Here is a 22,909-nt window from a genome sequence, read left to right on the forward strand (position 1 = left end):
TGCCAAAGGTTTGGTTTTGGTTTTTTATTCTGAGGACAGGAGGAGACCAAATTTTCACTTAGTCAAGAAAATACAAAGGACAGGAAATTTACTGATTAGCCTAATTCAACAGTCACACCTGAAGTCACAGTGAAGTTAGGGATGGTCAACAATTAATGACAGGCACAACTAAGGGGTCAGCATGATCAAATACAGGTTTTGGGTGACAGCCAAAAGGTAGAGAAATTACCTACTTTTGCCAAAGACTGAAAAATTCTGATCACTGAACTGTCCTTCCAAGCCTGGGAGGTTATAAACAAAGAGAAAGCGGAACAAAAAACAATCTGATAACTAATGAGTTATTTAAATTGCTCTCTGAATTTTACTTTCTCAAGCCCACCACCACAGCAACCCCATTCACCTTCTTTCCCATGGCTTCTTCCTCAATATAAACTTAAGATCTGTGGGGGGTTCACTGGCCCACTGGGAGCAGCTGGGGTTGATATTCCTCCTGAGTGTGGTTTCCCTCTCCTGGCCAGTTCCTCATAAGGTCCCGTTTGTTGAAGATGAAACTGGGCTTCAGAATGTTTATTCTCCACAACTTCAGTCTAGAGGTTCATTATCTCCTCCTCTAAGAACTTCTGAAAGGGGTTTTGCTGTGCATCCAAAGCTGAGGACCCAAATATGCAGAAGCCAGCCACTCCCAGAGATTCCTGCAGCAGTCTCTTGGTGGGGGCTGCAGCTCTGCCTAGAGCTCCCCTTCTGTCAGAGGGCAAGTCTCTGTCCTTGTGAGAGTTCAAAACCCAAATATTTACCAGAGGGCTGAGAACTCTGCTTTTTCTTGGATACCTGATAGCCTCGTTCAACCAAAAAGGCTGAAATCAAAATCACGTTCTGGCAACTTCCCTGGTGGTACAATGGATAGGAACCTGCCTGCCAATGTAGAGCACACAGGTTGGATCCCTCATCTCAGAGCAACTAAGCCCATGTGCCAACAACTATTGAGCCTGTGCTCTAGAGCCTGGGAGCTGCAACTACTGAAGCCCGCATGCCTAAAGCCCATGCCCAGCAACGAGAGAAGCCACCACAACGAGAAGCCCAAGCACTAAAACGAAGAGGAGCCCCTGCTCACCACAACTAGCGAAAAGCCTGCACAGCAACGAAGACCCAGCATAGCCAAAAAAAATAAAGAAATAAAAATCATATTCTGGTCTCAAGTGTCCTTTGTCTTACTGGTAATCTGAATACCGTCCTACCTTCCTCATTTAGTTGAGGGTCCCTTAATCTTTTGCCACGATTTCTCCAAATATGATGGGTGAAGTTTTAAATCCTCGAGGAAGTACTGTCTGGCAGTACTGTTGCTTAACTCTTAGCATCAGATCTTCCCACTTGAAAGCAAACAACTCTTGGGATTTAAAACAAAGAAGTGCAAGAAAAGGCATCTGTCAGCTCTCATACAGGAGACCCACACTTTGTGGACAGATCAGTGACAGTGCAGGGCTTAGGGACTGCCCCATGAGCCTTTTTTACAATCTGACTGCTCTTAAATCCTGTATAAGCCGACCTCAGGTGATGCCCTAACTTATATAGGCCTAGCTCTCTGCTCTTGCTGATCTCTCGTCCACCCAGGCCTCTGGACTCCTCTTTGCAATCTCTCCTGGAATAGCTGCAGGCTCTTCTCTTTGGGGTACAGCCTGCAATTTGCAAGCCTGCTCTGGTGGTACTTTAATGCTCATTTGCCCAGGGGCAAAGGTAACCCTGGTATTTAGTAAATCTCTCAGAAGGGGAATGGGACATTCAGGCATATGTACAAAGTTATGCTTTTCCCCATCTGACAGTCTAGCTCCTGGTAAAGCATTTTCAAGGTTTGTTTGGACACCTCAGCTCAATCCCCAGTAGCCAATTCTTAACATTTAGAGTCAGACACACACATACATGGACAAGCAAGACTAAAACAAAACCATGGCCCTGGGCCTGTGACCCAGATACAGAGGCCTGTAACCTTCCATACTGTCTGCCAAAGTCCCTCCAAGTGGGCCTCTGGTCCATCATCCATTCAGGGTTGCAAAGACAATCAAGGCATAGTTGTGTTTCTTTAATGAAGTTACTCACCCAAAAGAAGTCTTCCAAACCCAAAAGCCCCAAACCTCCAAAATGTGTTACTGAAAATCAAATCAGGTCTGGCTGCTCACCGCTCAGAAGCCAATACTTGAGAGGCAAGTCTGGTCGAAAGTTTTTTATTCTGGAGGCCAGCAATGGGAGAGAACGGTGGACTCAAGTCTGAAAGCCAACTCCTCACTGACAATCAGTGGGCAAGAACTTTTATAGTTGGAGAAGGGGCTGCATGCAGAACAGCACCGTCAGTTCTGACAGTCATCTTGAAATTGGTCGTGAAGTGGTCTGATCAGTGTCATCTTGATTGTATTAAGTACACTTAATCTTTGGTTCTAGGGTTTGTTTGTTCCCATTTCTTTGGGGCCAGTTCTCATGGCTAGTCTGGTAATCATATATTTAACTTCTTCTACCTGGTGGGGGTTTCGGTGGCTACAAAACAGCTCAAAGGATGTGGTTTAGAATATTATCTGTAGCCCTTGAGGAGGAACTAAAGGGCCTTGGCTTCGTTTAATGGCTGAAGTAGTGTAATTTTGTCTTGTTTTCCTTTGCTTCAACACCTTCATTTCTCTGAATTCATTCTTTGAAGTTTTTCTCCACACAAAAGGCAGGCAGAGGATGTGGGGATGGGGAGCGAGAGCCATAGGGTCTGCTCGTCCCCAGGTCCTCAGTGCCTGCAAGGGGCCAACGAGCCACAGGTGAAAGCTTTATTTTTACTTACCTCTTGGCTGCCTCACCACATCTGTTACCAAACTAGATTTGTCTTGCCAGACACACTGCAAGCCAAACACTGAGACACCAAGGTCTGCAGCAAAAAGAGGGTTTATTTGCAAGGCAGTCAAACCAGAAGACAGGAAGAACAAACCTCAAACCAGCTTCCCAAGGCAAGTGGCTTCAGGTATTCACAGGATAATGAATAACGCAGCATGGCAGTTGGAGATGTAGGGAGCGTGGAGGGCATGGGGAAAGGTGCGGTGACTGGTGGATAATTATCGCTCTGCGCAGGTGTAACTAAGCTACAGGCTTCTGCACATTTAAAAGATCACCAAGCAATGGACACCTGTGGATGCCCAGCTGGAGGGTGGGTGGCCCGACCCAGTCTCAACCAGCTGCTCAAACTAGATGCAGCTGACTCCCAGTTTCTAGACAACCACTTGGGCAATGGTTTATGGTTTATGCTCATGCTGCCTGGAGGGCATGTTAGCTTTAAAAAAACCTTGACAAATGAAGGCAGGTGAAATGGACTTAATCCTGTTTCAAAACCTTCAAAGTCACTCCAAAGAAAAAAATAATATTTAATGTCATGTACAGTTGTGTATGCTTCTTTCTAACTTTTACCCCTCACTGCTCTCTCAAAATGCTGTTCTTGGCTAAACAACACAGTAAAAGATGAGAAAATAAAGTGTTTTACTGAGTCCCAGATCACATGGATCTATTTCTGTGAGTGTGTGAGCAGGTGTCTACCATTCCACCCCAGCTTGTTAGTAAGAGAGAACTTAAGGTACAACCATAGTAGAGTGACGTGTTTGTGCAAATCCTCCCACAGATGGCAGTGATTAAACTGGGACCAAACATATAGAACCACTTTTTAAAGGCACTAGGAAGTTTACCAAAGCAAACATAAACTGGAAAAGGAGTAACTCTTGAAAACTGCAACCGAAAGGGATCCTTGAAATTCAGTAAACCCCAGAGAGGATACATAAAAACCCTCTCCTAGGCACACATCATAGTCAAACTGCTGAAAGCTATAGACGCCTTGCAAAGCAGCCAGAGAAAAAGGCCACATTACATACAGGAAACATAATACAAAGCTTCCCTGGTGGTTCAGATGGTAAGGTATCTGCCTGCAATGCAGGAGACAGGTTCGATCCCTGGGTTGGGAAGATCCCCTAGAGAAGGGAATGGCAACCCACTCCAGTACTCTTGTCTGGAGAACTCCATGGACAGAGGAGCCTGATGGGCTATAGTGCATGGAGTCACAAAGAGTCGGACACAACTGAGCGACTAACACACAATACAGAGACTGACTTCTCATGAGAAGCCAGGAGATTTTAGAATGGCATTTTTAAAGTGGAGTAAGAAAGAGCTCAACCCCAAAACAATTCATTAGAAATGAAGGTAGACTGAAGACATTTTCAGGTACTCACAATTGGAGATAACTCATCACCTGCACATTATGCAAAAAATGCTCTTTAAAGGAAGTTTTTCAGGTTGGAAAGAAATGGAATACAGTGCCAAATGGGAACCCACCTTGATAGGAAGGACTGAAAAGCCCCAGACATGGTAAATATGTACAAATATAAAAGATACACAGGCACATATATACATACTGGTGTGTATGTATTTTTTCCTCTCAATTTCTTTCCAAAGATATATGATTACAGTAAACATAACTATTTTGTATTTGAGGGTTTATAATGTAAATTTCAAGACATTTCAGGTCTACCACACAAAGCACATTTGGTTCAACCAGACTTTGGGCCAAATTAATCTCAAGAACAACTCAGTAAATTTATAAAGTGATAAAAATTAAAAGAATTTGCTCTTTGCTCCTTTACCTTGGGGTTAACTGAAGAGACCTACAGAAGCCATCTTCCTTTTCCTCTTCTGGTCTCCATATGTAATCACATTGAAGTCATTCTACTTTGTGGAGTTGCCATATCCCAACCCATTGAATCTACCAATTTTCCTGATCTGTCCACACCTTCATGTTCTTCCCACATTATCAATTTATTCTATATCTGTCACTGTACTCTTTGTCCCTCTTCCCTCCATGACACTCACTCATGAGGCAAATACCCTATTTCTCCCTACTCTGCTGTACTTAAAACCATTGAACATGGCTAGAAAAAAAAATAACCATGCTAACAGGTCCTTCTTAAAATTTATGACTATAAATTTCAGAGCAAGCTCTCAGCCCTCACAAGTAATTCTATCAATTTGTTTCAACAGTAGTCTCTCCCACTTATCTTGAAGAGGGGATACTATTTCAAACCTTCTTTCTCTTCAAACTTCTGCTCTCCCTGCTCCCACTCCTCAGTCTCAGCTCATGGCTTTGATTCTTAAAATATTTTTATAAAAAGTATGGAACAGTTCATGAGTTTGTGTGTCATCTTTGCACAGGCTCTGCATACATGCTGCTAAAGCAAACACATGGCCTCACTTTTATTTCACTGAGAAAACAGAAAAAACGGAAAGTAACACCAAATCTATGAATTTACCTGATTCATCATTTAGGGAGAGGCAGGCAGCTGGCTATGTGGATCTCAGAATTCATTTCTGGTATGAAGACAATGATCGGAAAGTTTTAAAAAAGTATGTATAGATAAGTGTCAGCCATGAGACTGGATGAGCCTACTCAAGGAGAGAGTGAAAGGAGGCAGGAAGGGCTGAGGCCAAGGTTCTGACATATTTCAACATTAGATGGGAGAGAAGCAGCTAGCACAAGGGTCTGAGGAGTGGCTGTGAAGAGGCAAACAGAAAAAACTGTATTTCAAATATACAAACAATGGTAGAATGATGTGTGCAAAGTATGAGGGAGAATCAGATGAACTAAAGATATCTCAGATGCTAAGGGGGGAGGGTGTTGCAAGGAGGGTATGGTCAGCTGTATTAAATTTGGAGTAAATGCAGGCAATGTAGTAATGGATACTGCAGGTTACTAAACTTTCAAAAATTAAACTATACGTAGGTTACAATGAGTATCTTTCAATTAATGCAAATATTTATTTTTACCATTCATTTCATCATAGGGTGCAATGATTATAAATACGGAAAAATGAAGAATTTCAGGAATTAGAGTATGGTTCTCATTATTAACTTTATACAAGATAAAGTCAGGGAGGAAAATGCTTCTTGGACACTTACTCCATGTGCCCTGTGTTAGTTATTTTTATGTGTTGTCATCCAATCTCATTAACAACTATATGAGTTAGGTTAATGAGTTTTATTTTTTATGCTGCCTCCAATGGATTAACCTGGTAATGTATCCTTAAAGCTTTGTACTGATAAAAGTTCTGAGACTATGTCTGGACTTAGGTACTTCTTTGTAGCTGATTGGGTTATGATCAATCATCAAGGCTGGCCATGACCAAAGGAGAGGGGGAAATGACAGATGTATTTCTGAGATTACTTATCTTCACTTTACAAATAAGGACACTAAAGCTAGAAATAATTTTCCCAAGATTATACTGCTAATAGGTGGCGAAACCAAGATTTGAAACCAGTGGTAAAGCCAAAATTTGAAAGCCTGTGCACTTTCACATTTTAGAATTTGTAATAGACCTGTATATACAGGACACCTTTGCAAGTGAATACAGGGAAACTAAATTCTAAATATCTTTGAAAATTTTAAAAATAAATTTCATAGGAAATTTCTTTGTAAGATGAGGCAAAAAAAAGGGGAAATAATTAAAAAATGAAAACCATATAGCATAGAGAAAATCGTACTACTGATCTCAAAATCTCATAATTTAACTTATTCTTTCATCTTCAAGCATGCCAAAAATATGAGGCCTAAAAATACTATTGATATACAATAGATTATTATACAAGTATTTAAATGAAAATGTAGACTATATCTATTGACAATGAAGGACATTCAAAACACAGGTGGAAAAAAAAGATTACAAAACAGTAATGTATACTTGGTCTTATATTTTTAAAATGTAGGTGTGTATACACACACATAATTTTTTTCTGCATAGGGCAATACATGAAAGAATAACTCTACAGTAATAACTATAATAACTTCATATTTGATAGGAAAATTTGGAGTGATCTTAATTTTGCTTATTTTCTAACTTCTCTCCATGTTCATGTAGCTTTAAAATAACTTTTAAGAACAAAGGAAAACATTTTAAAACATAAATGTTATTGATGGCTAGTGGTAGCAAGGAGGGGGCAAAAAGAAATTTTGTTTTCATGTAAATGCTGAAAGAACAGATAATTATTTAAATATGAGTACAGATATATATTATTAAAATATAAATAATTTTAAATCCAGAACCATGAAATCTTAAACACTGAACAAAACAATAACTTACAGAGTCTGCAGCTGTCCCCAGGCCATCATAATACATCACTCCTAGCTGGTAAGTTGCCTGATGATCCTTTTCCTTGATTTCTTCAAACTGTTCTAATGCTTCTTCATACCATCCCTGTAAGCTCCCAGGAAATACTGAATTATTTTCTTTATTATCTTAAAGTAATCACAGATACTTAGTTCCCACCTAAATCTAGCTAGCAGCACCAAATAAAGACAGAAACAAATTTATGGAATTTACAAGTGAGCCATTGACAACAAACAACACACTATAAAAATCAGTAAAACAAACCTAAACATGGCAACTGAGGGAAGTAACAAGGAGGAACCTAGGAGGGACTTGCTTTGACTTTCACTCTTATTCTTGGCTACTACTGAACTACCCTCTAATGATAGCCTAGCTCGGTGCTCATCCCAGCCTGCCATATTACTCATCACTCCCAGAATCTGAGAAACTTCAGAGTTGGGGCCAAAGTCTCTGAGAAAAGATAAGCATCAGGACATCCATTATTATTAAATATCCACTCTAATATGGCTCTTCCAGTTTTGCCATTTTCTAGCTAAAGAAGACACAGAAAAGCAAATGTGTGATTCTCAAAAATTATCTCCCTCCCATATGTCCTATAGAAACCTCCATGTCACAAGTCATTCATTTAAGGCTTCTTAGCATCATAGGATATAATAAGAAATATGCTAAAGTGTAAGGAACAAACATGGAGCTTGTATCTTAGTCCCCCATGGAAAATGCCTTACATTAAAGACTAAATCATTTGTAATAGTGGAAAAAGAGTCTCTGAGTTGAAAGGTCAGTACTAGAATGAGAAGGCCTGACAAAAACAACTTTTGGAAAACACAGAAACTACTGAATTTCTCTTTTCCTAAACTGTAATTAATCAACAAATTGATAAAAGTAATAAAAATTGCATCAAAATGCTAACAATAAGTAAATGACTTGTAAAGATTCATTCTATTTTCTGGCTAATGTTTGGCCAAGATACGAAGGCTGGAAAACTCAGAATACTCTTATACAGAGAAAGAGAAGAGAGGACCTTACAGTTTTCGTGATTTTAAATGTCATACATGCTGGAAAATCTCAGATATATATTTACTTTCAACTCTGACTTTTCTTTTGAGATCTAGAGTATCACATGTAGTTTCTACTTTGAAACCTTATAGTTGGATGACGAAGGGGAATCTTAAACATAAAATGTCCCAAAACTGAACTTTTGATGGTTTCCTCAAAACTCACCCACTTTTCCATTTTTCAGTCCATGCCACCATTACTTGTATCTCCAAAATAAATCCAGGACCCAGTTCCACTGCTACCACTCTGGTCAAGACCACCATCCTCTCTTGCCCCAACTAGTATAATTTCTCTCTAAACTGGTCTTGGTTTAATGCTTCCCTTCCAGTCCATTCATCACAGTCTCAAAACACTTCCTAGAGCTTCTCATTACTTTTGAAACAAGGTTCGTCTAGAGCCCTTCAGTTCAGTTACTCAGTCGTGTCCAACTCTTTGCGACCCCATGGACTGCAGCATGCCAGGCCTCCCTGTCCATCACCCACTCCCAGAGCTTGCTCAAACTCATGTCCATTGAGTCGGTGATGCCATCCAACCATCTCATCCTCTGCCATCCCCTTCTCCTCCCACCTTCAATCTTTCCCAGCATCAGGGTCTTTTCCAATGAGTTAGTTCTTCGCATCAGGTGGCCAAAGTATTGGAGTTTCAGCTTCAGCATCTGTCCTTCTAATGAATATTCAGGACTGATTTCCTTTAGGATGGACTGGTGGATCTCCTTGCAGTCCAAGGGACTCTCAAGAGTCTTCTCCAACACCACAGTTCAAAAGCATCAATTTTTTGGCGCTCAGCTTTCTTTATAGTCCAACTCTCACATCCATACATGACTACTGGAAAAACCATAGCTTTGACAAGATGGACCTTTGTTGGCAAAGTAATGCCTCTGCTTTTTAATATACTCTTTAGGTTTGGTCGTAAGTTTTCTTCCAAGGAGCAAGCATCTTTTAATTTTATGGCTGCAGTAACCATCTGCAGTGATTTTGGAGCCCAAGAAAATAAAGTCTGTCACTGTTTTCACTGTTTCCCCATCTACTGGCCATGAAGTGATGGGACCAGATGCCATGATCTTAATTTTCTGAATGTTGAGCTTTAAGCCAAATTTTCCACTCTCCTCTTTCATCAAGAGGCTCTTTACTTCTTCACTTTCTGCCATAAGGGTGGTGTCATCTGCATATATGAGGTTATTGATATTTCTCCTGGCAATCTTGATTCCAGCTTGTGCTTCATTCAGTCCAGCATTTCTCATGATGTTCTCTGCATATAAGTTAAATAACCAGAGTGACAATATATAGCCATGATATACTCCTTTCCCAATTTGGAACCAGTCTGTTGTTCCATGTCCAGTTCTAACTGTTGCTTCTTGACCTGCATACAGATTTCTCAAGAGGCAGGTCAGGTGGTCTTGTATTCCCATCTCTTTCAGAATTTCCCACAGTTTGTTGTGGTCCACACAGTCACAGAAAACTATAGTCAGTCTAATCACGCTAGGACCACAGCCTTGTCTAACTCAATGAAACTAAGCCATGCCCTGTGCAGCCACTCAAGATGGGCGGGTCATGGTGGACAGGTCTGACAGAATGTGGTCCACTGGAGAAGGGAATAGCAAACCACTTCAGTATTCTTGCCTTGAGAACCCCATGAACAGCATGAAAAGGCAAAATGATAGGATACTGAAAGAGGAATTCCCCAGGTCGGTAGGTGCCCAATATGCTATTTGAGTGAACTCTGGGAGTTGGTGATGGACAGGGAGGCCTGGTGTGCTGCGATTCATGGGGTTGCAAAGAGTCGGACACGACTGAGCGACTGAACTGAACTGAACTGAACTGAACACAGTCAAAGGCTTTGGTATAGTCAATAAAGCTGTAGTAGATGTTTTTCTGGAACTCTCTTGCTTTTTCAATGATCCAGTGGATGTTGGTAATTTGATCTCTGGTTCCTCTGCCTTTTCTAAATCCAGCTTGATTACCTGGAAGTTCATGGTTCACGTACTATTGAAGCCTGGCTTGGAGAATTTTGAGCATTACTTTGCTAGCATGTGAGATGAGTGCAATTGTGCAGTAGTTTGAGCATTCTTTGGTATTGCCTTTCTTTGGGGTTGGAATGAAAACTGACCTTTTCCAGTCCTGTGGCCAGTGCTGAGTGTTCCAAATTTGCTGGCATATTGAGGGCAGCACTTTCACAGCATCATCTTTTGGGATTTGAAATGGCTCAACTGGAATTCCATCACCTCCACTAGCTTTGTTTGTAGTGATGCTTCCTAAGGCCCACTTGACTTTGCATTCTATTCACATTGTAGAGCTCGCCAAAGTCTTCTTCATCTCAGAAACGTTGCATTTGTTTTCCCTTCTACCTGGAATGTACTTCCCTGTGGCTGTTTGCATTGCCTGTTTCCTTAAGTTTCAGTTTCAACAACAGGTCTTTCTGCCCTACCCCTAAGTTATTCTCTATCAGAGTAGCCAGTTAATTGCTTTCACAGTACTTTTAACTTATTTGTAATCATATATTAACTTGTTATCTTCCTCTTGACTATAAGCTCCATGAAATGGGGACCATTCTAATTCCCTCACCACTGTAGAGTTAGTACCTAGCATAATAGTAGCAAATACTTATAAAGCACTTATTAAGTGGCAGGCCCTATTAGTAAGTATTTTTACAATTAACATATCCTCATAATAGCTCTATGGCACCCCACTCCAGTACTCTTGCCTGGAAAATCCCATGGACGGGGGAGCCTGGAAGGCTGCAGTCCATGGGGTCGCTGAGGGTCCAACATGACTGCGACTTCACTTTCACTTTTCACTTTCACGCATTGGAGAAGGAAATGGCAACCCACTCCAGTGTTCTTGCCTGGAGAATCCCAGGGACGGGGGAGCCTGGTGGGCTGCCATCTATGGGGTCGCACTGAGTCGGACACGACTGAAGTGACTTAGCAGTAGCAGCAGCAGAGATGAAACTGAGGCACTAAGAGGTTAAGCCTTTGTGCCCAAGGGTATAGTTAACAAGCAACAGAACCACAATTGAACCTATGTTCAAAGCTGAAAGATCATTCTCTTAAACATTATGCTACGTGATTCTCAGAGTGACAGGTACGTGATGAGTCCTCAACAAATATTTGTTGCCAGAATGAAGGAAGGAGCCATAAAGAGATTAGTAAGTGGGATATAGGTGAAGGGTTGCCCAAGCATTCAAGAGATAGTGAGGGGCAGGGGACAGCTGATCCCTTTTTGCATCTTCCCTTGGGGTTCAGTGAACAATTGAAGCTATACTGCTGAAGCTGGAGTGATATCTTGCACAGGTCTACCTAGACCTACTTTGTAAATTTCAGCATAATGTGGATAAAGAGGGAAATTCTCTCCTTGATCCATACAGAAACTTACTTAAAGCTACCTTTGCTGCTGCTGCTGCTAAGTCGCTTCAGTCGTGTCTGACTCTGTGCGACCCCATAGACAGCAGCCCATCAAGCTCCACCATCCCTGGGATTCTCCAGGCAAGAACACTGGAGCGAGTTGCCATTTCCTTCTCCAATGCATGAAAGTGAAAAGTGAAAGTGAAGTTGCTCAGTCGTGCCCAACTCTTAGCAACCCCATGGACTGCAGCCTACCAGGCTCCTCCATCCATGGGATTTTCCAGGCAAGAGTACTGGAGTGGGGTGCCATTGCCTTCTCAGTACTATTAATTGATAAGAATCAGGATTTTTAATTGTTAATAATAAAATACTTTACAAATGACACTGAATATTTTAGCAAAATATAAAAATTAGACTTTTTATTTATTATGTGCAAATGGATTTCATAACAAAATGACTCCCATAAATGACATTCATTAGAATGACTTTTATGGAGAAAGGTCAAATAGCTCTGTAAGCTGGGACCAGCGTATCATGATCAAAGCCACAAACACAATCTAGGGAATTTGACAGAACTTCCCTGGCTTAACAATGGTAAGGAACTCTATAGGAAACTTTGTATGAAGATCTAACAATGGCTTTATATGAAATGAAAATAAACCCACAAAAACTGGTACCTCTTCAAAGTACAGTTGACCTCGTAGAAAATATGCCATAGTATCCCCTCTTCTTATCCTTTCTTTCAAGAGCTGCAAGGCCTTATCCACCAAATTAGCATGGCTGTAATGATCTGGTTTTTAAAAAAGTAAAGAATTCCATCTTTACCCATACAATGTGAATTTTTTCTCTTAAAGTAATAAAGTATATAGAATTCATCTGACATTGTTTATACTGGCTTCCTTCCTAGTTCTCATTCCTAAAACTGACCTCCTTAGTTCAAGGAAAAAGCACCACCTTAGAAAAAAGAAAGCACTATCACACCAGACATTGTACCTTATATAATTAAGAAGTGTATTGGTGGGCTGTCACACTAACCCTCTTTCCTACTAGGCAGGAGCTCTAGCAATGTAGTCCGTGTGGAATTCTTTAGACAAAGCTGGCCTTTGTGTGAAATTCTTAATTTCAGTCTTAATTAGAACTACTCTAACTAAATGATCTAACCATCCCCAATTTAATTTTTTTTAGGTCTATAGAAAAAGAAATGGTAGCTTTAAATGCCTATTTCAAATAAAGTATGGTACTGTCCTCTCTAACAGAAGTGACATCTGGCTTTGTTTTTTTCAAGAAGGGTGTTCTAAAGTCCTGAGAGTAAAACCAGGAGCAGGATTTCATGATGAAACTTCTTCATTGATGATCTGCTACCAGATAAGCTGGGTAGCAATTCCACAAATTCTTACAGAAAAGCTAGAAAGGACTGTAAACTTAACCACTTCCTTGCCAGCAATAAGACTCATATTTCCTGTCTCTTTTGCTCTGGTGTACGTAATTAACATTTAGTGAAAATATCATCAGGACTTGTACCAGTCTCTTCCTTTCTCCACTGGAAGAATTAACCACTTCCTCGCCAGCAATAAGACTTGTATTTCTTGTCTCTTTGGCTCTGGTGTACATAATTAACTTTAAGTGAAAATACTATCAGGACTTGTACCAGTCTTTTCCTTTCTCCACTGGAAGACTTTTGCATTCTTAGCAGCGAAGTGGGATAGAGAAGTATATGAGGGGTTCTTGGGCAACTTTTCACTGGTCAACTTCATCCTGTCTCCACAGTGGGTATTCTGTAAAAGAGAGTAAAATAATAATATGGTAGAAATATCTTCCTCCAGGAAAATGCACCAAGAGATTCCATTTCCACTTGACAGAAAGAGCATCCTCCCCTCATCACTGAGGGATAGGGCACCAAACTAAGCTCTGGTATATGAGCATTCCTTCTTAGGAAACTAGGACCTTTCAGAGCTAAGAGAAGCCCTCGTCCATGTCTGTTCCCACCACATGGAGTCAATGATCAGGGCTATCTGCAAGTCCTCTCTGGCTGGGAAATACATGCTCTAGCAAGTCATGTCACCCACCACAGCTGCTGCCACTAGTAGGAATTGGTGACACTGCTCATAGGTACAGTTCTTGTGCACCAGTGCCTTTCCATTAACTGAAGCTCATCAAACTAATCCATTTTAAATGAAAGCACCTGTCTATTTTACCTGGGAATACACTTTACTTTAACTGTGTTGTTCAGTTTTATCTTTCCATCTGTAATGGGTTTCCATGTTATAAGGTGGATCACAGTTGAATGGAAAATCAGAGCCTTCATATAAAATGTAGAGGCCACCTCATGTGGGATGAAGGAGTCCAGGTTGGCCTAGGCTGAGGGTAGTGAGACCGCAAACTCAGTTGTTGCTACGCTTTTTTGTTTACTCCATGGAATTCCACTGTTACAGCATGCTCTCACCAATCAGGAACAAGCTTCCAGTAAAGCTTCCTGATTGGTGGTGAAGAGAACTCAATAGATCTTTAGTATGACTGGAAAGCCACAATCATACAATTTTATGATACTATTTTGGACAATAAATTGCTTTGTTTATGAGAAGGGAATGGCAACCCACTCCACTATGCTTGCCTGGAGAATTCCATGAATAGAAGAGCCTGGTGAGCTACAGTCCATGGGGTCGCAAAGAGTTAGACATGACTGAGCGACTCACACACACACAATGAGAATAAAGTGCAGAAAGGGAGATAAATCAGTATACCAGAGGAAAAAATCACCAAACTATCTGTGATTTTCATTTTTTTTAAGAGTTAATTTTCTCATCTGTAGTTTGGATTACAAATAGTTTGAACTAGAGGATTTCAAAATATCTGTTCCTAAATATGTAAACTTCTTGGATTATATGATTCCAAAAACCTATGGTTGTACCAGGAAATATAGAAGTTTCCAAAGAACTTTAGGGTGAAGCAGTATTAGGTGAAGTATTTAGAAGAACTAAGACAATCCAAGTATGATGATGTTCACAGCATGTTTCTGTTATCTCTGAATTGTCAGCATCTTGACTCTTGTGCTTTGGGGCCATCAGTAACTAAATAAGGGTTACTTGAACACAAGTAAATTTGATAACCCAGGTGGCTACTAGGCGACTAACCTGGACAAAAGGGGTGATTCACCTCCCAGGAGGGATGGAGTGCGATTTCATCACACTACTCAGAGCAGCATAAATTTAAAATTTATGAATTGCTTATTTCTGTTATTTTCCATTTAATATTTTCAGACGATGATGGGCCTGAAACCACAGGAATTGAAAATGCAGGTAACAGGGGACTACTGTAATTTCCTCTTTCTGTTCCAGGATCCCATAGTCATCATGTCTCCTTAGCCTCCTCTGGTCTATGACAGATTCTCAGGTTTTCCTTGTTTTTAACAACTTTGACAGTTTTGTACTGGCCAGATATCCTGTAGAATGTTTCCCAATCAGGGTTTACCTGATATTTTACTCATGGTTAGACTTGGGTTATGGACTTTGGGAAGATGCAGAGGTGAAATATCTTTTCGGCAGACCGTATCAAGGGTGCATGACTTATTACTGATGATAATAACAAACACTTGGCCAGTGCAGTGTTTCACAGGTTTCTCCACTGTGAAGTTACTTCCCCTTACTTCCCATACTCTACTTTTTGGAAGCAAGTCATTATGCAGAGCCCACACTGAGGAGGATGGGGTGAGGTAAGGATTAACTTCTACTTCCTGGAGTGAGGAATGTCTAAACGATGTGTTTGGAATGCTTTTGTAAAGAAGAGCTGTCTTTTTCCTTACTCCTTTCCTCCCTATCTATCCATCTTTATCAGTTATCTATTGAGTTGGCCAAAAACTCCATTTGAGTTTTTCCATAAGATGTTACAGAAAAACCTGAACGAACTTTCTGACCAACCCAGTATCTATTCTTTGTGCCATAATATCCTGGAGCAGTAGTTGTTTAGAATAGCTATATAATTTATCATCTTTCCCAAGAAGTTTGACTAGGCACAAGAAGAATTTCTTTGTGGGAAATCCTTTTGCTTTTACGTGTGCTAGTCATTCAGTGGTATCCGACTCTTTGCAACCCCATGGGCTCTTAACTCTCCAGGCTCCTCTGTCCATGTGATTTTCCAGGCAAGAATAGTGGAGTGCGCTGCCAGTTCCTTTTCCATTTACAATCATACTAGGATCATATATGGATTTCCTGACTGCCTATGCCAATGAAGGTCATAATTATATTGATTAGTTCAAGTAATTTTCAATCTGTGGATTTAAAAAAAAAACTGTTAAAAATCAAAGAACAGTTATTGAAATTCCAGCTCTGGCTATCATCTTCTGTCTTTGAAAAGTTTTCTTATTTGCAGTGATATATTATCTTCAGTGTATGAGCTATAGAAATATATCTGCCACACATCTTTATTAATAATTAATATCTAGTTACTTTTAAGACTCACTGGAATCTGGTCAACATTAATATAAATAACAGGGCACCTAGTTGGCAATAAATAATTGAAACATCATATTCAGAAATGTCTGAGGAATATTGAATATGTTTGGGGGTTATAAAATTCTCAAGAGATCTAAATAATACATGTGAAACCAAGTCAACTATTGAGATTTTTAGTTTTACTTTATATTTCTTCATTTGCTTTAGAGCTAAATTTCTCTATAGCATTATTGCTAAATGTATACAATATAATTAAATATTATACAATAGTGATAAATGGGGATTAGAAGGTATTCCCAATTACTCCTCCTTTCAATGCTATGCATTTAGGGAATGTTTTCTAGTCATCTTTTTGGCCAATAAAGGCAAATAGAAAATAGATGAAATTAGCCTAATTCTAATTAATTAGCCTGTCCACCAAATACTTTAATAATTTTCACCAATTGGCACATATTCATTCATTCATTAAAAAGGAACTCCTTGAATAGAAGGCATTGGACTAAGCACTGTGGGAAATTCAGTTCTAGAAACAAGGCTACATTAAGTCATCATTAAATGAAGTGTTTTTCAATGGATTGTAGTAATCTTCTCTGAGGATTCATTTTGCTTTAAAGCAGTCAATCTTAGTAGCTTTGAACTACCAAAGATGACCACAATTCTTTAAAATATAGGTATAAGAATGTGGGCTCTAGAGTCAAATTGCCTGAGTTCCAGCTCCACTCCTTAATGATATGATCTTAGATAAATTATAGAAATCTCCCTATCAGTTTCCTTTCCTATCTGTATTAACCATGGGGCATAATAAGTGCCCAATTAACGTCAATGTACCTCAACACAATAACATATTGGAATAGATATTAGTGGTCATTTAATATAACTTCTCATTTGTACATCTTTATTTCACATCACTGCTATATGTGTAACATATATGGCAACCAGACTGAATTACACATAGTTCTCAACACTGGAAGATATTTAACACTTCTTATAAATTCTCTTCCTCTTCTGGATGACCTAGCAAACTCTTACCCTTCAAGTCTTAGTCCACACATCTTTCACTCATTTGGTCACTGAGTCATCATTCAACCTTTTTTTTTTTTTTTTTTAAACTCACTCTAAATGGCACCCTTTTGGAAACACAACTACCAGCAAGCTACACCTAAGTAGAATTGGCAATGCTTGGAAGAGTGACTATTCCATATGCTTCTTAGACCATCTACTACTTTAGAAAATTGATCCCACCTGCTGTATGTTCTGTAAAAACTCCAGTCCCTTGCCAGTAAGATACTGTCCCCCAGTGACACACACACACACACACACAAAGGTATAAATGAACTTAATTGACAAAACAGAAGTAGAGTAACAGATTTAGAAAACAGACTTATGGTTACCAGGGGATAAGTGAGGAAGGGATAAATTGGGAGATGGGGCTTGTAGTATACACACACTATATAAAATATATATATATATAAAATAGATATAAAATAGTATATAAAATAGATAATAAAGAACCTACTACATAGAACAGGGAACTCTACTCAATACTCTTTAATGGCCCATGTGGAAAAAGAAACAAAAAAAGAGTGGATATCTGTATATATGTAACTGATTTACTTTGCTGTATATCTGAGACTAACACAATATTGTGAATCAACTATACTCCAATAAAAATTTAAAAATAAAGAAAAAAACAAAAAAGAAAAACAAAAGAAAAAAAGATATTGTTCTCTGAATGTATTTATCCTGTATACTTCTGTACTCCACCAGCTCTATTCAGTTTTCAGAAAGCTTTTAGGCCCATTTCTAAGAGTAAATCAGATACATAGCTGAGACATAAAGAGTTGTTTGGAAACATTATGAGCTATGGACAAGTATGCAGTGATTAAAGGGACAAAAGCTTTAAAAACTACTTACAAAATTCCCTTTCCTTGTGAAATTTAAATATGTCACAGGAAGTTAACAATAATTACCAGACTTAATGCATGCTGAACAGAATCTTGTTTTCAAGAAAAAGGATGTAACGCGGAGGTGCATGTATCACAGAAATATCCCATTTCATATGTTAACTGCAAAACATATATTTTAGAACTCTAAGGACTTCTTCAATGACACCTTGTATTAGTTAGGAATTCTTGAAAATGAACATCTGTGCAAACTTGAAGCTTAATTATATGTCTTGAAAAATAGTGCTTATCTAGATGAAAAACACGAGAAAAGGAAAACTGGAAATATGGACATGTGTTCTCATATATTTCTGACATTCTTTAAACAGCATAAAAAGTACTGTGAATAGTTTAAATTTAAAAAAAGAACACAAGCACGATTCTATACATGTTTGAATATAAGTGTGTGTGTATACATATATATATATGCGCTTATGTTTAAGTACACATATAAACAAAGATATTTAAAACTACCCCTTTGCAAACAAAAGAAAAGAGAATTTTGCTCACCAAGTCTTTGAGGCAGCAAGGCACTGGATACTTCAGATGAAGAGATTAAGGTGGTAACAGGAGGTGCACTCAGTGCTTCAGACAGAGGAAATAAAAGATGAAAAGGGGATGCTCTGTGCTTTGGACAACCAGGCCCTTAGTTAAATGCATTTCCCGAAGAATTTTAATGAATTCTGCTTCCCATACATAGAAAAGCACTATAATCATTAACTTGGAATATTTGTTCTCTGTAACTAGCAGTGATTTTTTTACCAAGATACATGTTGACTGCATGTATTCCCTAACATCAAAAAAATCACATATAAACTAGCTTCCCCACCCCCACTTCTTTGGCGTAGTTCCTCAGTGCTATCTGAAAGCTGTCTCTGGGGCTACAGTCCTCAGTAAAACCCTGAATAAACTTTAACTCACACCTCTCATGCAGCACATTTTTCTCTAAGTTGACACCTTGGATCAACTGCATAAATCTAGTAATATAAATTACTGCAAAATTAGTTTACGGCTCTTATTACAAAATAAACAAGAAACTGTATCCAAAATTAGAACAAAAAGGCCACCCATCTATTTTCAGAGGACACTGAGCTTGTTCTCCAAAAAAAGAATAAACTTTCAGTCTTGCTCTCAAAAGGTACCAGCACATAGAGGGGAACAGATTAAGATATTAGGGAAAATAAATACATGGTTGGAACTTTAGCTTTTAGCTAGATTAACCTGGGGAAGAAGAAAAAAAAAAACTGCTTAGGAACTGTCCAGAGATAAAATAGTCAGTGGCTGTGGCTTTGAAGTCAGGATGTCTTTGTTTCTACAGTTTTCCGAGGTACGGTCAGCCCCTGCCCACGGGGAAGAGCGCCAGTGGTCATAACGTCCATGGCCTGGTCTTTTCGTTTATCCACTAACTCCTCACGAAGAGTGCGGGGCTGCCGTCTCAGCGAGCTCAGGGCTAAGAGCTGGGACCACCATTTCCCCAGGCAACAAGTCCAGCACTGTGCCTGACCTGTCTCTGAGGGGCCACATTACAATGGCGGGCTCACTTTACGTCACTCCCGGAAAGGGCATAGTGTCATTTTGGGGTGAGGGTGAAGCAGTCCTGTGGGAAAACCTAGCCCCTTAGCTCACGTTAGGCGCCCCTCCACCACCACCCCTACCCCTCCAAACCCCCTCAAGCTCTAGCTTTCCTAAATGTCCAGGGCCTGAGGGACAGAGGCAAGCCTAGGGCGGCTTTGAACACGATGACTCAGGAACTTTCTTTCCTGAGGAGCCAGAGGCTGGGGCCGCGGGGGTCCAGCACCAAGCGTAGTAGCAGCTTCCAAAGGTTGCGCTGCCGCCCAAGATCAAGATCCTGGTAGCTCCCTCATTTCCTGGTTACGTGCGCGCCAGCAGAAACCAAAACCTCCACCCGCGACTTCCGCTTCCCCAGAGGGACTAATGAGCTGGGCACAAGCAGCGTGAAACGTGCCGAACTCTCAGCGCCTCATGGCGGCGGGTGAAACCCGGCAGTCCTGACGCCGGTCTTTCATGGCGCATGCGCAACAGGGCCTGGGCGGGAACGGCCTCAGGACTCCGCCCCGAGGTGGGCGGGCCCGACACCTCCCCTTGGCCAATCAGCTGGCGCATCCTCGCTGCCTCCTCCTCACCCCCGCCCCCGCCAGCCTCACTGGGCTCCAGGTTACACGTGCTACTGTTTGTGTACGTGCGGCTGCTGCTGGGCGGAGAAAGGCGGGCCTCCTAGGGTTGGGCTGCTCCGGCCGAGCCGCAGCTGAGGCACGGCGGGGAGGGGCTGGCCCCCTAGCTCTGGTGATCTTTTAAATTCTCCGGCTCTCGGGCGGCCTGTCTACTCTTAACCTGTCCGTCTGCAGCGAGTGCCGCACTGCTCAGCTCTCCCAAGGACTCCTGTCCTCTACTTTAGGCGGGAGATGCTGCTGCTCGATTGCAACCCAGAGGTGAGATTCAGGCTGCTTTTGTCCGGCAGACTTAAGCGTACAGATGTCTGTCTTCTATAGAGGGCTAGATAGGGTGAAGGTGTACTGACCACTTGGCGCTGCTGCTAAGTCAAGCCTCTTCAGAGTTGGAGGGTTTTTGGAGTGGCGGAGGACTTCAATCTCCGGAGGGCAGGAGCCTGGACAAAGGCGAGAAGGGGTGCTGGAGCTGTTCTTTTCTCGCAGGTGGATAGTCTGAAGCATCTGCTGGAGACCGGGGCCTCCGTCAACGCACCCCCGGATCCCTGTGAGCAGTCGCCCGTCCACTTGGCTGCAGGTGGCGGCCTTGCTTGCTTTCTTCTCTGGCAGCTGCAGACGGGCGCTGACCTCAACCAGCAGGTAACTAGGTAACTGATTGTTGCTGTGTGCAACCCTCCCCTTCACCCCAAATCCACACAAACATTTCTTAGACACCAAGATATTGTCGTTTCAGTTATTAGAAACGGGACTAGCACAGTGATGCCTATAGAAGTGTGAGACACTACGTAACTTTAGTTTTCCAGTAGCCACATTAATGAAGCGAAACATTTTAGTAAACTGACACAATTAATCAAAATTATCATGTGTAATCAATAAAACATAACTGATATATAAATATATCGGATATGCCTCCTCACCCTCCGTGTATTTTACATTGACAGCACATTTCAGTTCAGACTAGCCACATTTTAGGTGCTCATTAGCCCGATAGATGGCTGCTGGCTACTACATCGGACATTTCCAGGGTCTACCATTCATTTCCAAAGGAACTGCTCCATTACAAAATTAAGTCTCAGGGTAGCACAACTTGTAAGACATGCTCACAATATAATTCCTTACAGAACTTAAGGTAGTTTGCATCTTCCATTCAATGTTAAATTTTAAATTGTAATTTTTACTTCTGTAGGATTCTATTTTGCTTTTAATCACTTAAAATTTAATGTATGTAGCTGTGACTGCACATGCTTTTATTAATGACAATTCTATATTTAATAGGGCACCAAGTGAACTTTACTTTAAAAAAGAATTAAAAGATTCAGTCCAGTACAATGCAGTTCTAACCCTACTTCCTCAAATAGCTTCCTCAAGCAATAAACCTCACTCATCAACTTCCACAAGAGTGTTTTGGGGAGACTAAAATATGCTGTCTTGTCTGTAAGGATGTTTTTGGAGAAGCTCCACTACACAAGGCAGCAAGAGTTGGAAGCATGGAATGCCTCAGTCTGCTTGTAGCCAGTGATGCCCAAATTGAGTGAGTATGGAATCAGTGACTTCAAATTTTATATTTTCTTGGGTTAATCAGACTCCTGCAGCTCAATTACATGATGCTTGCCTAATTGATAATGTAGTGGTACCATTTAAATATTAACTTAGGCTGTTAAATTATCTGATACTATTCAAGTAAATTAAAAAATGGATCCTGAACAATCAGAGGTGCAGTTCTTTTCATGTGTCATGGCAGTATTACATCTTAGTTTTGTTTTTAAAAATCCATTCTATAGATGTTCTCACTGATTTCCTTTGTGTACTCACTCATTGTACTGAAAACAGAATACTTATTTGTGTAGAAATGAAGTGCCCATTCTGGGCTGTCCTTTGTGCTAAGGACAAATAGTGAGCAAACATGGAATTCCTCTATGCTTCCTTTACCTCTTTTATTCTGCAACCAACATTTGTATAAGCCCAAAGCACCTTTATTAGAAACATATTTTTAAAAGGCTAAAAACAACTGTCAACTTTTACTTGAACACTTTTTTTTTTTTTTTGTCTTAGTTTATGTAATAAGAATGGGCAAACAGCTGAAGATCTTGCTTGGTCATGTGGATTTCCAGAATGTGCCAAGTTTCTTACAACAATTAAATGTATGCAGACAATAAAATCAAGGGAACAACCCAATAAAGATCATTGTGTTCAAGTGCTCAGACTGAAACGAAGTTTTGGAAGTGAGGAATATACAAGTGGGAAAAGGAAGTGTTGGTAAGTAATTCAGTTTCTTCCTTCTTCCTCCCTTAAGGATTTCTTATTTAAAACAGAATTTATTGTTTCATTTAAATATTGCCAGTCTTATGTCTTGTATATCTTTTCATTCTCATTAACACATTTTAATACTGGATGTAGTAACTACTGCTAGACTTTAGAGACCAAAAATTATTCTGCATGGTAGAAGACTGGGGAGGAAAACTTTTTAAAAAAAGGTTTTAATGTCAATATGTTTTTCAACAACAGATGTATTGGTCATGAAGAGGTGAGGAGAAGGTCTTCACTTCATGCAGGTCTACCGTTCAGCTACAAGCTGTGGCTTCAGGCTCATCAAGTGTGTCTAAACTCCTTCTAAGAAGGAGGAAACCTTTCTTCTAAGCGAAGATAATGTTCAAGAATACATGTATTTACATGCCTATAATGTTCTGGTTGTGCATGCTTTGTCTCGTAACTTATTAAAAGAATGTCTAAAGTATAATTGTTTTGTGATATTTGCAACCTTTGGAAAAACTCA

The 22,909-nt window shown here is 40.3% G+C and overlaps 2 protein-coding genes and 1 long non-coding RNA gene across 6 annotated transcripts in view; 1 reads left to right on the plus strand and 2 right to left on the minus strand.

Moving 5' to 3' along the window:
* Window positions 1-20,616, minus strand: part of LRP2BP (LRP2 binding protein) — a 32,035-nt gene extending 11,419 nt beyond the window's left edge. For 2 of the 4 annotated variants that reach the window (XR_003509052.1, XM_027530002.1), the window contains exons 1-4: window positions 18,461-19,962; window positions 13,208-13,334; window positions 12,237-12,349; window positions 7,137-7,250 (exon numbers count right to left, since the gene is read on the minus strand). Coding sequence is in view for 1 of the 4 variants with exons in the window: in XM_027530002.1 (XP_027385803.1) it covers window positions 7,137-7,250; window positions 12,237-12,349; window positions 13,208-13,313 (333 nt within the window). In the remaining 3 variants the exon portion in view is untranslated. Of the gene's footprint in view, window positions 1-7,136; window positions 7,251-12,236; window positions 12,350-13,207; window positions 13,335-18,460; window positions 19,964-20,489 lie in introns of those variants that run through there. The other 2 variants (XR_003509053.1, XR_003509054.1) reach the window with 2 other exon arrangements.
* Window positions 233-3,967, minus strand: LOC113884908. The gene is made up of 2 exons (XR_003509055.1): window positions 1,236-3,967; window positions 233-281 (listed from the first exon to the last, which is right to left on the minus strand). It is a non-coding gene; the product is annotated as an uncharacterized LOC113884908 (long non-coding RNA).
* Window positions 20,133-22,873, plus strand: ANKRD37 (ankyrin repeat domain 37). Its single transcript, XM_027530006.1, has 5 exons — window positions 20,133-20,400; window positions 20,623-20,775; window positions 21,576-21,667; window positions 22,189-22,392; window positions 22,642-22,873. Coding segments are annotated over exons 1-5 (477 nt in total). The 5' UTR covers window positions 20,133-20,373; the 3' UTR covers window positions 22,643-22,873.
* Window positions 22,874-22,909: the final 36 nt, after the last annotated feature.

Source organism: Bos indicus x Bos taurus, chromosome 27 (genome assembly GCF_003369695.1).
Source record: "Bos indicus x Bos taurus breed Angus x Brahman F1 hybrid chromosome 27, Bos_hybrid_MaternalHap_v2.0, whole genome shotgun sequence".
NCBI classification, from domain to species: domain Eukaryota; kingdom Metazoa; phylum Chordata; class Mammalia; order Artiodactyla; family Bovidae; genus Bos; species Bos indicus x Bos taurus.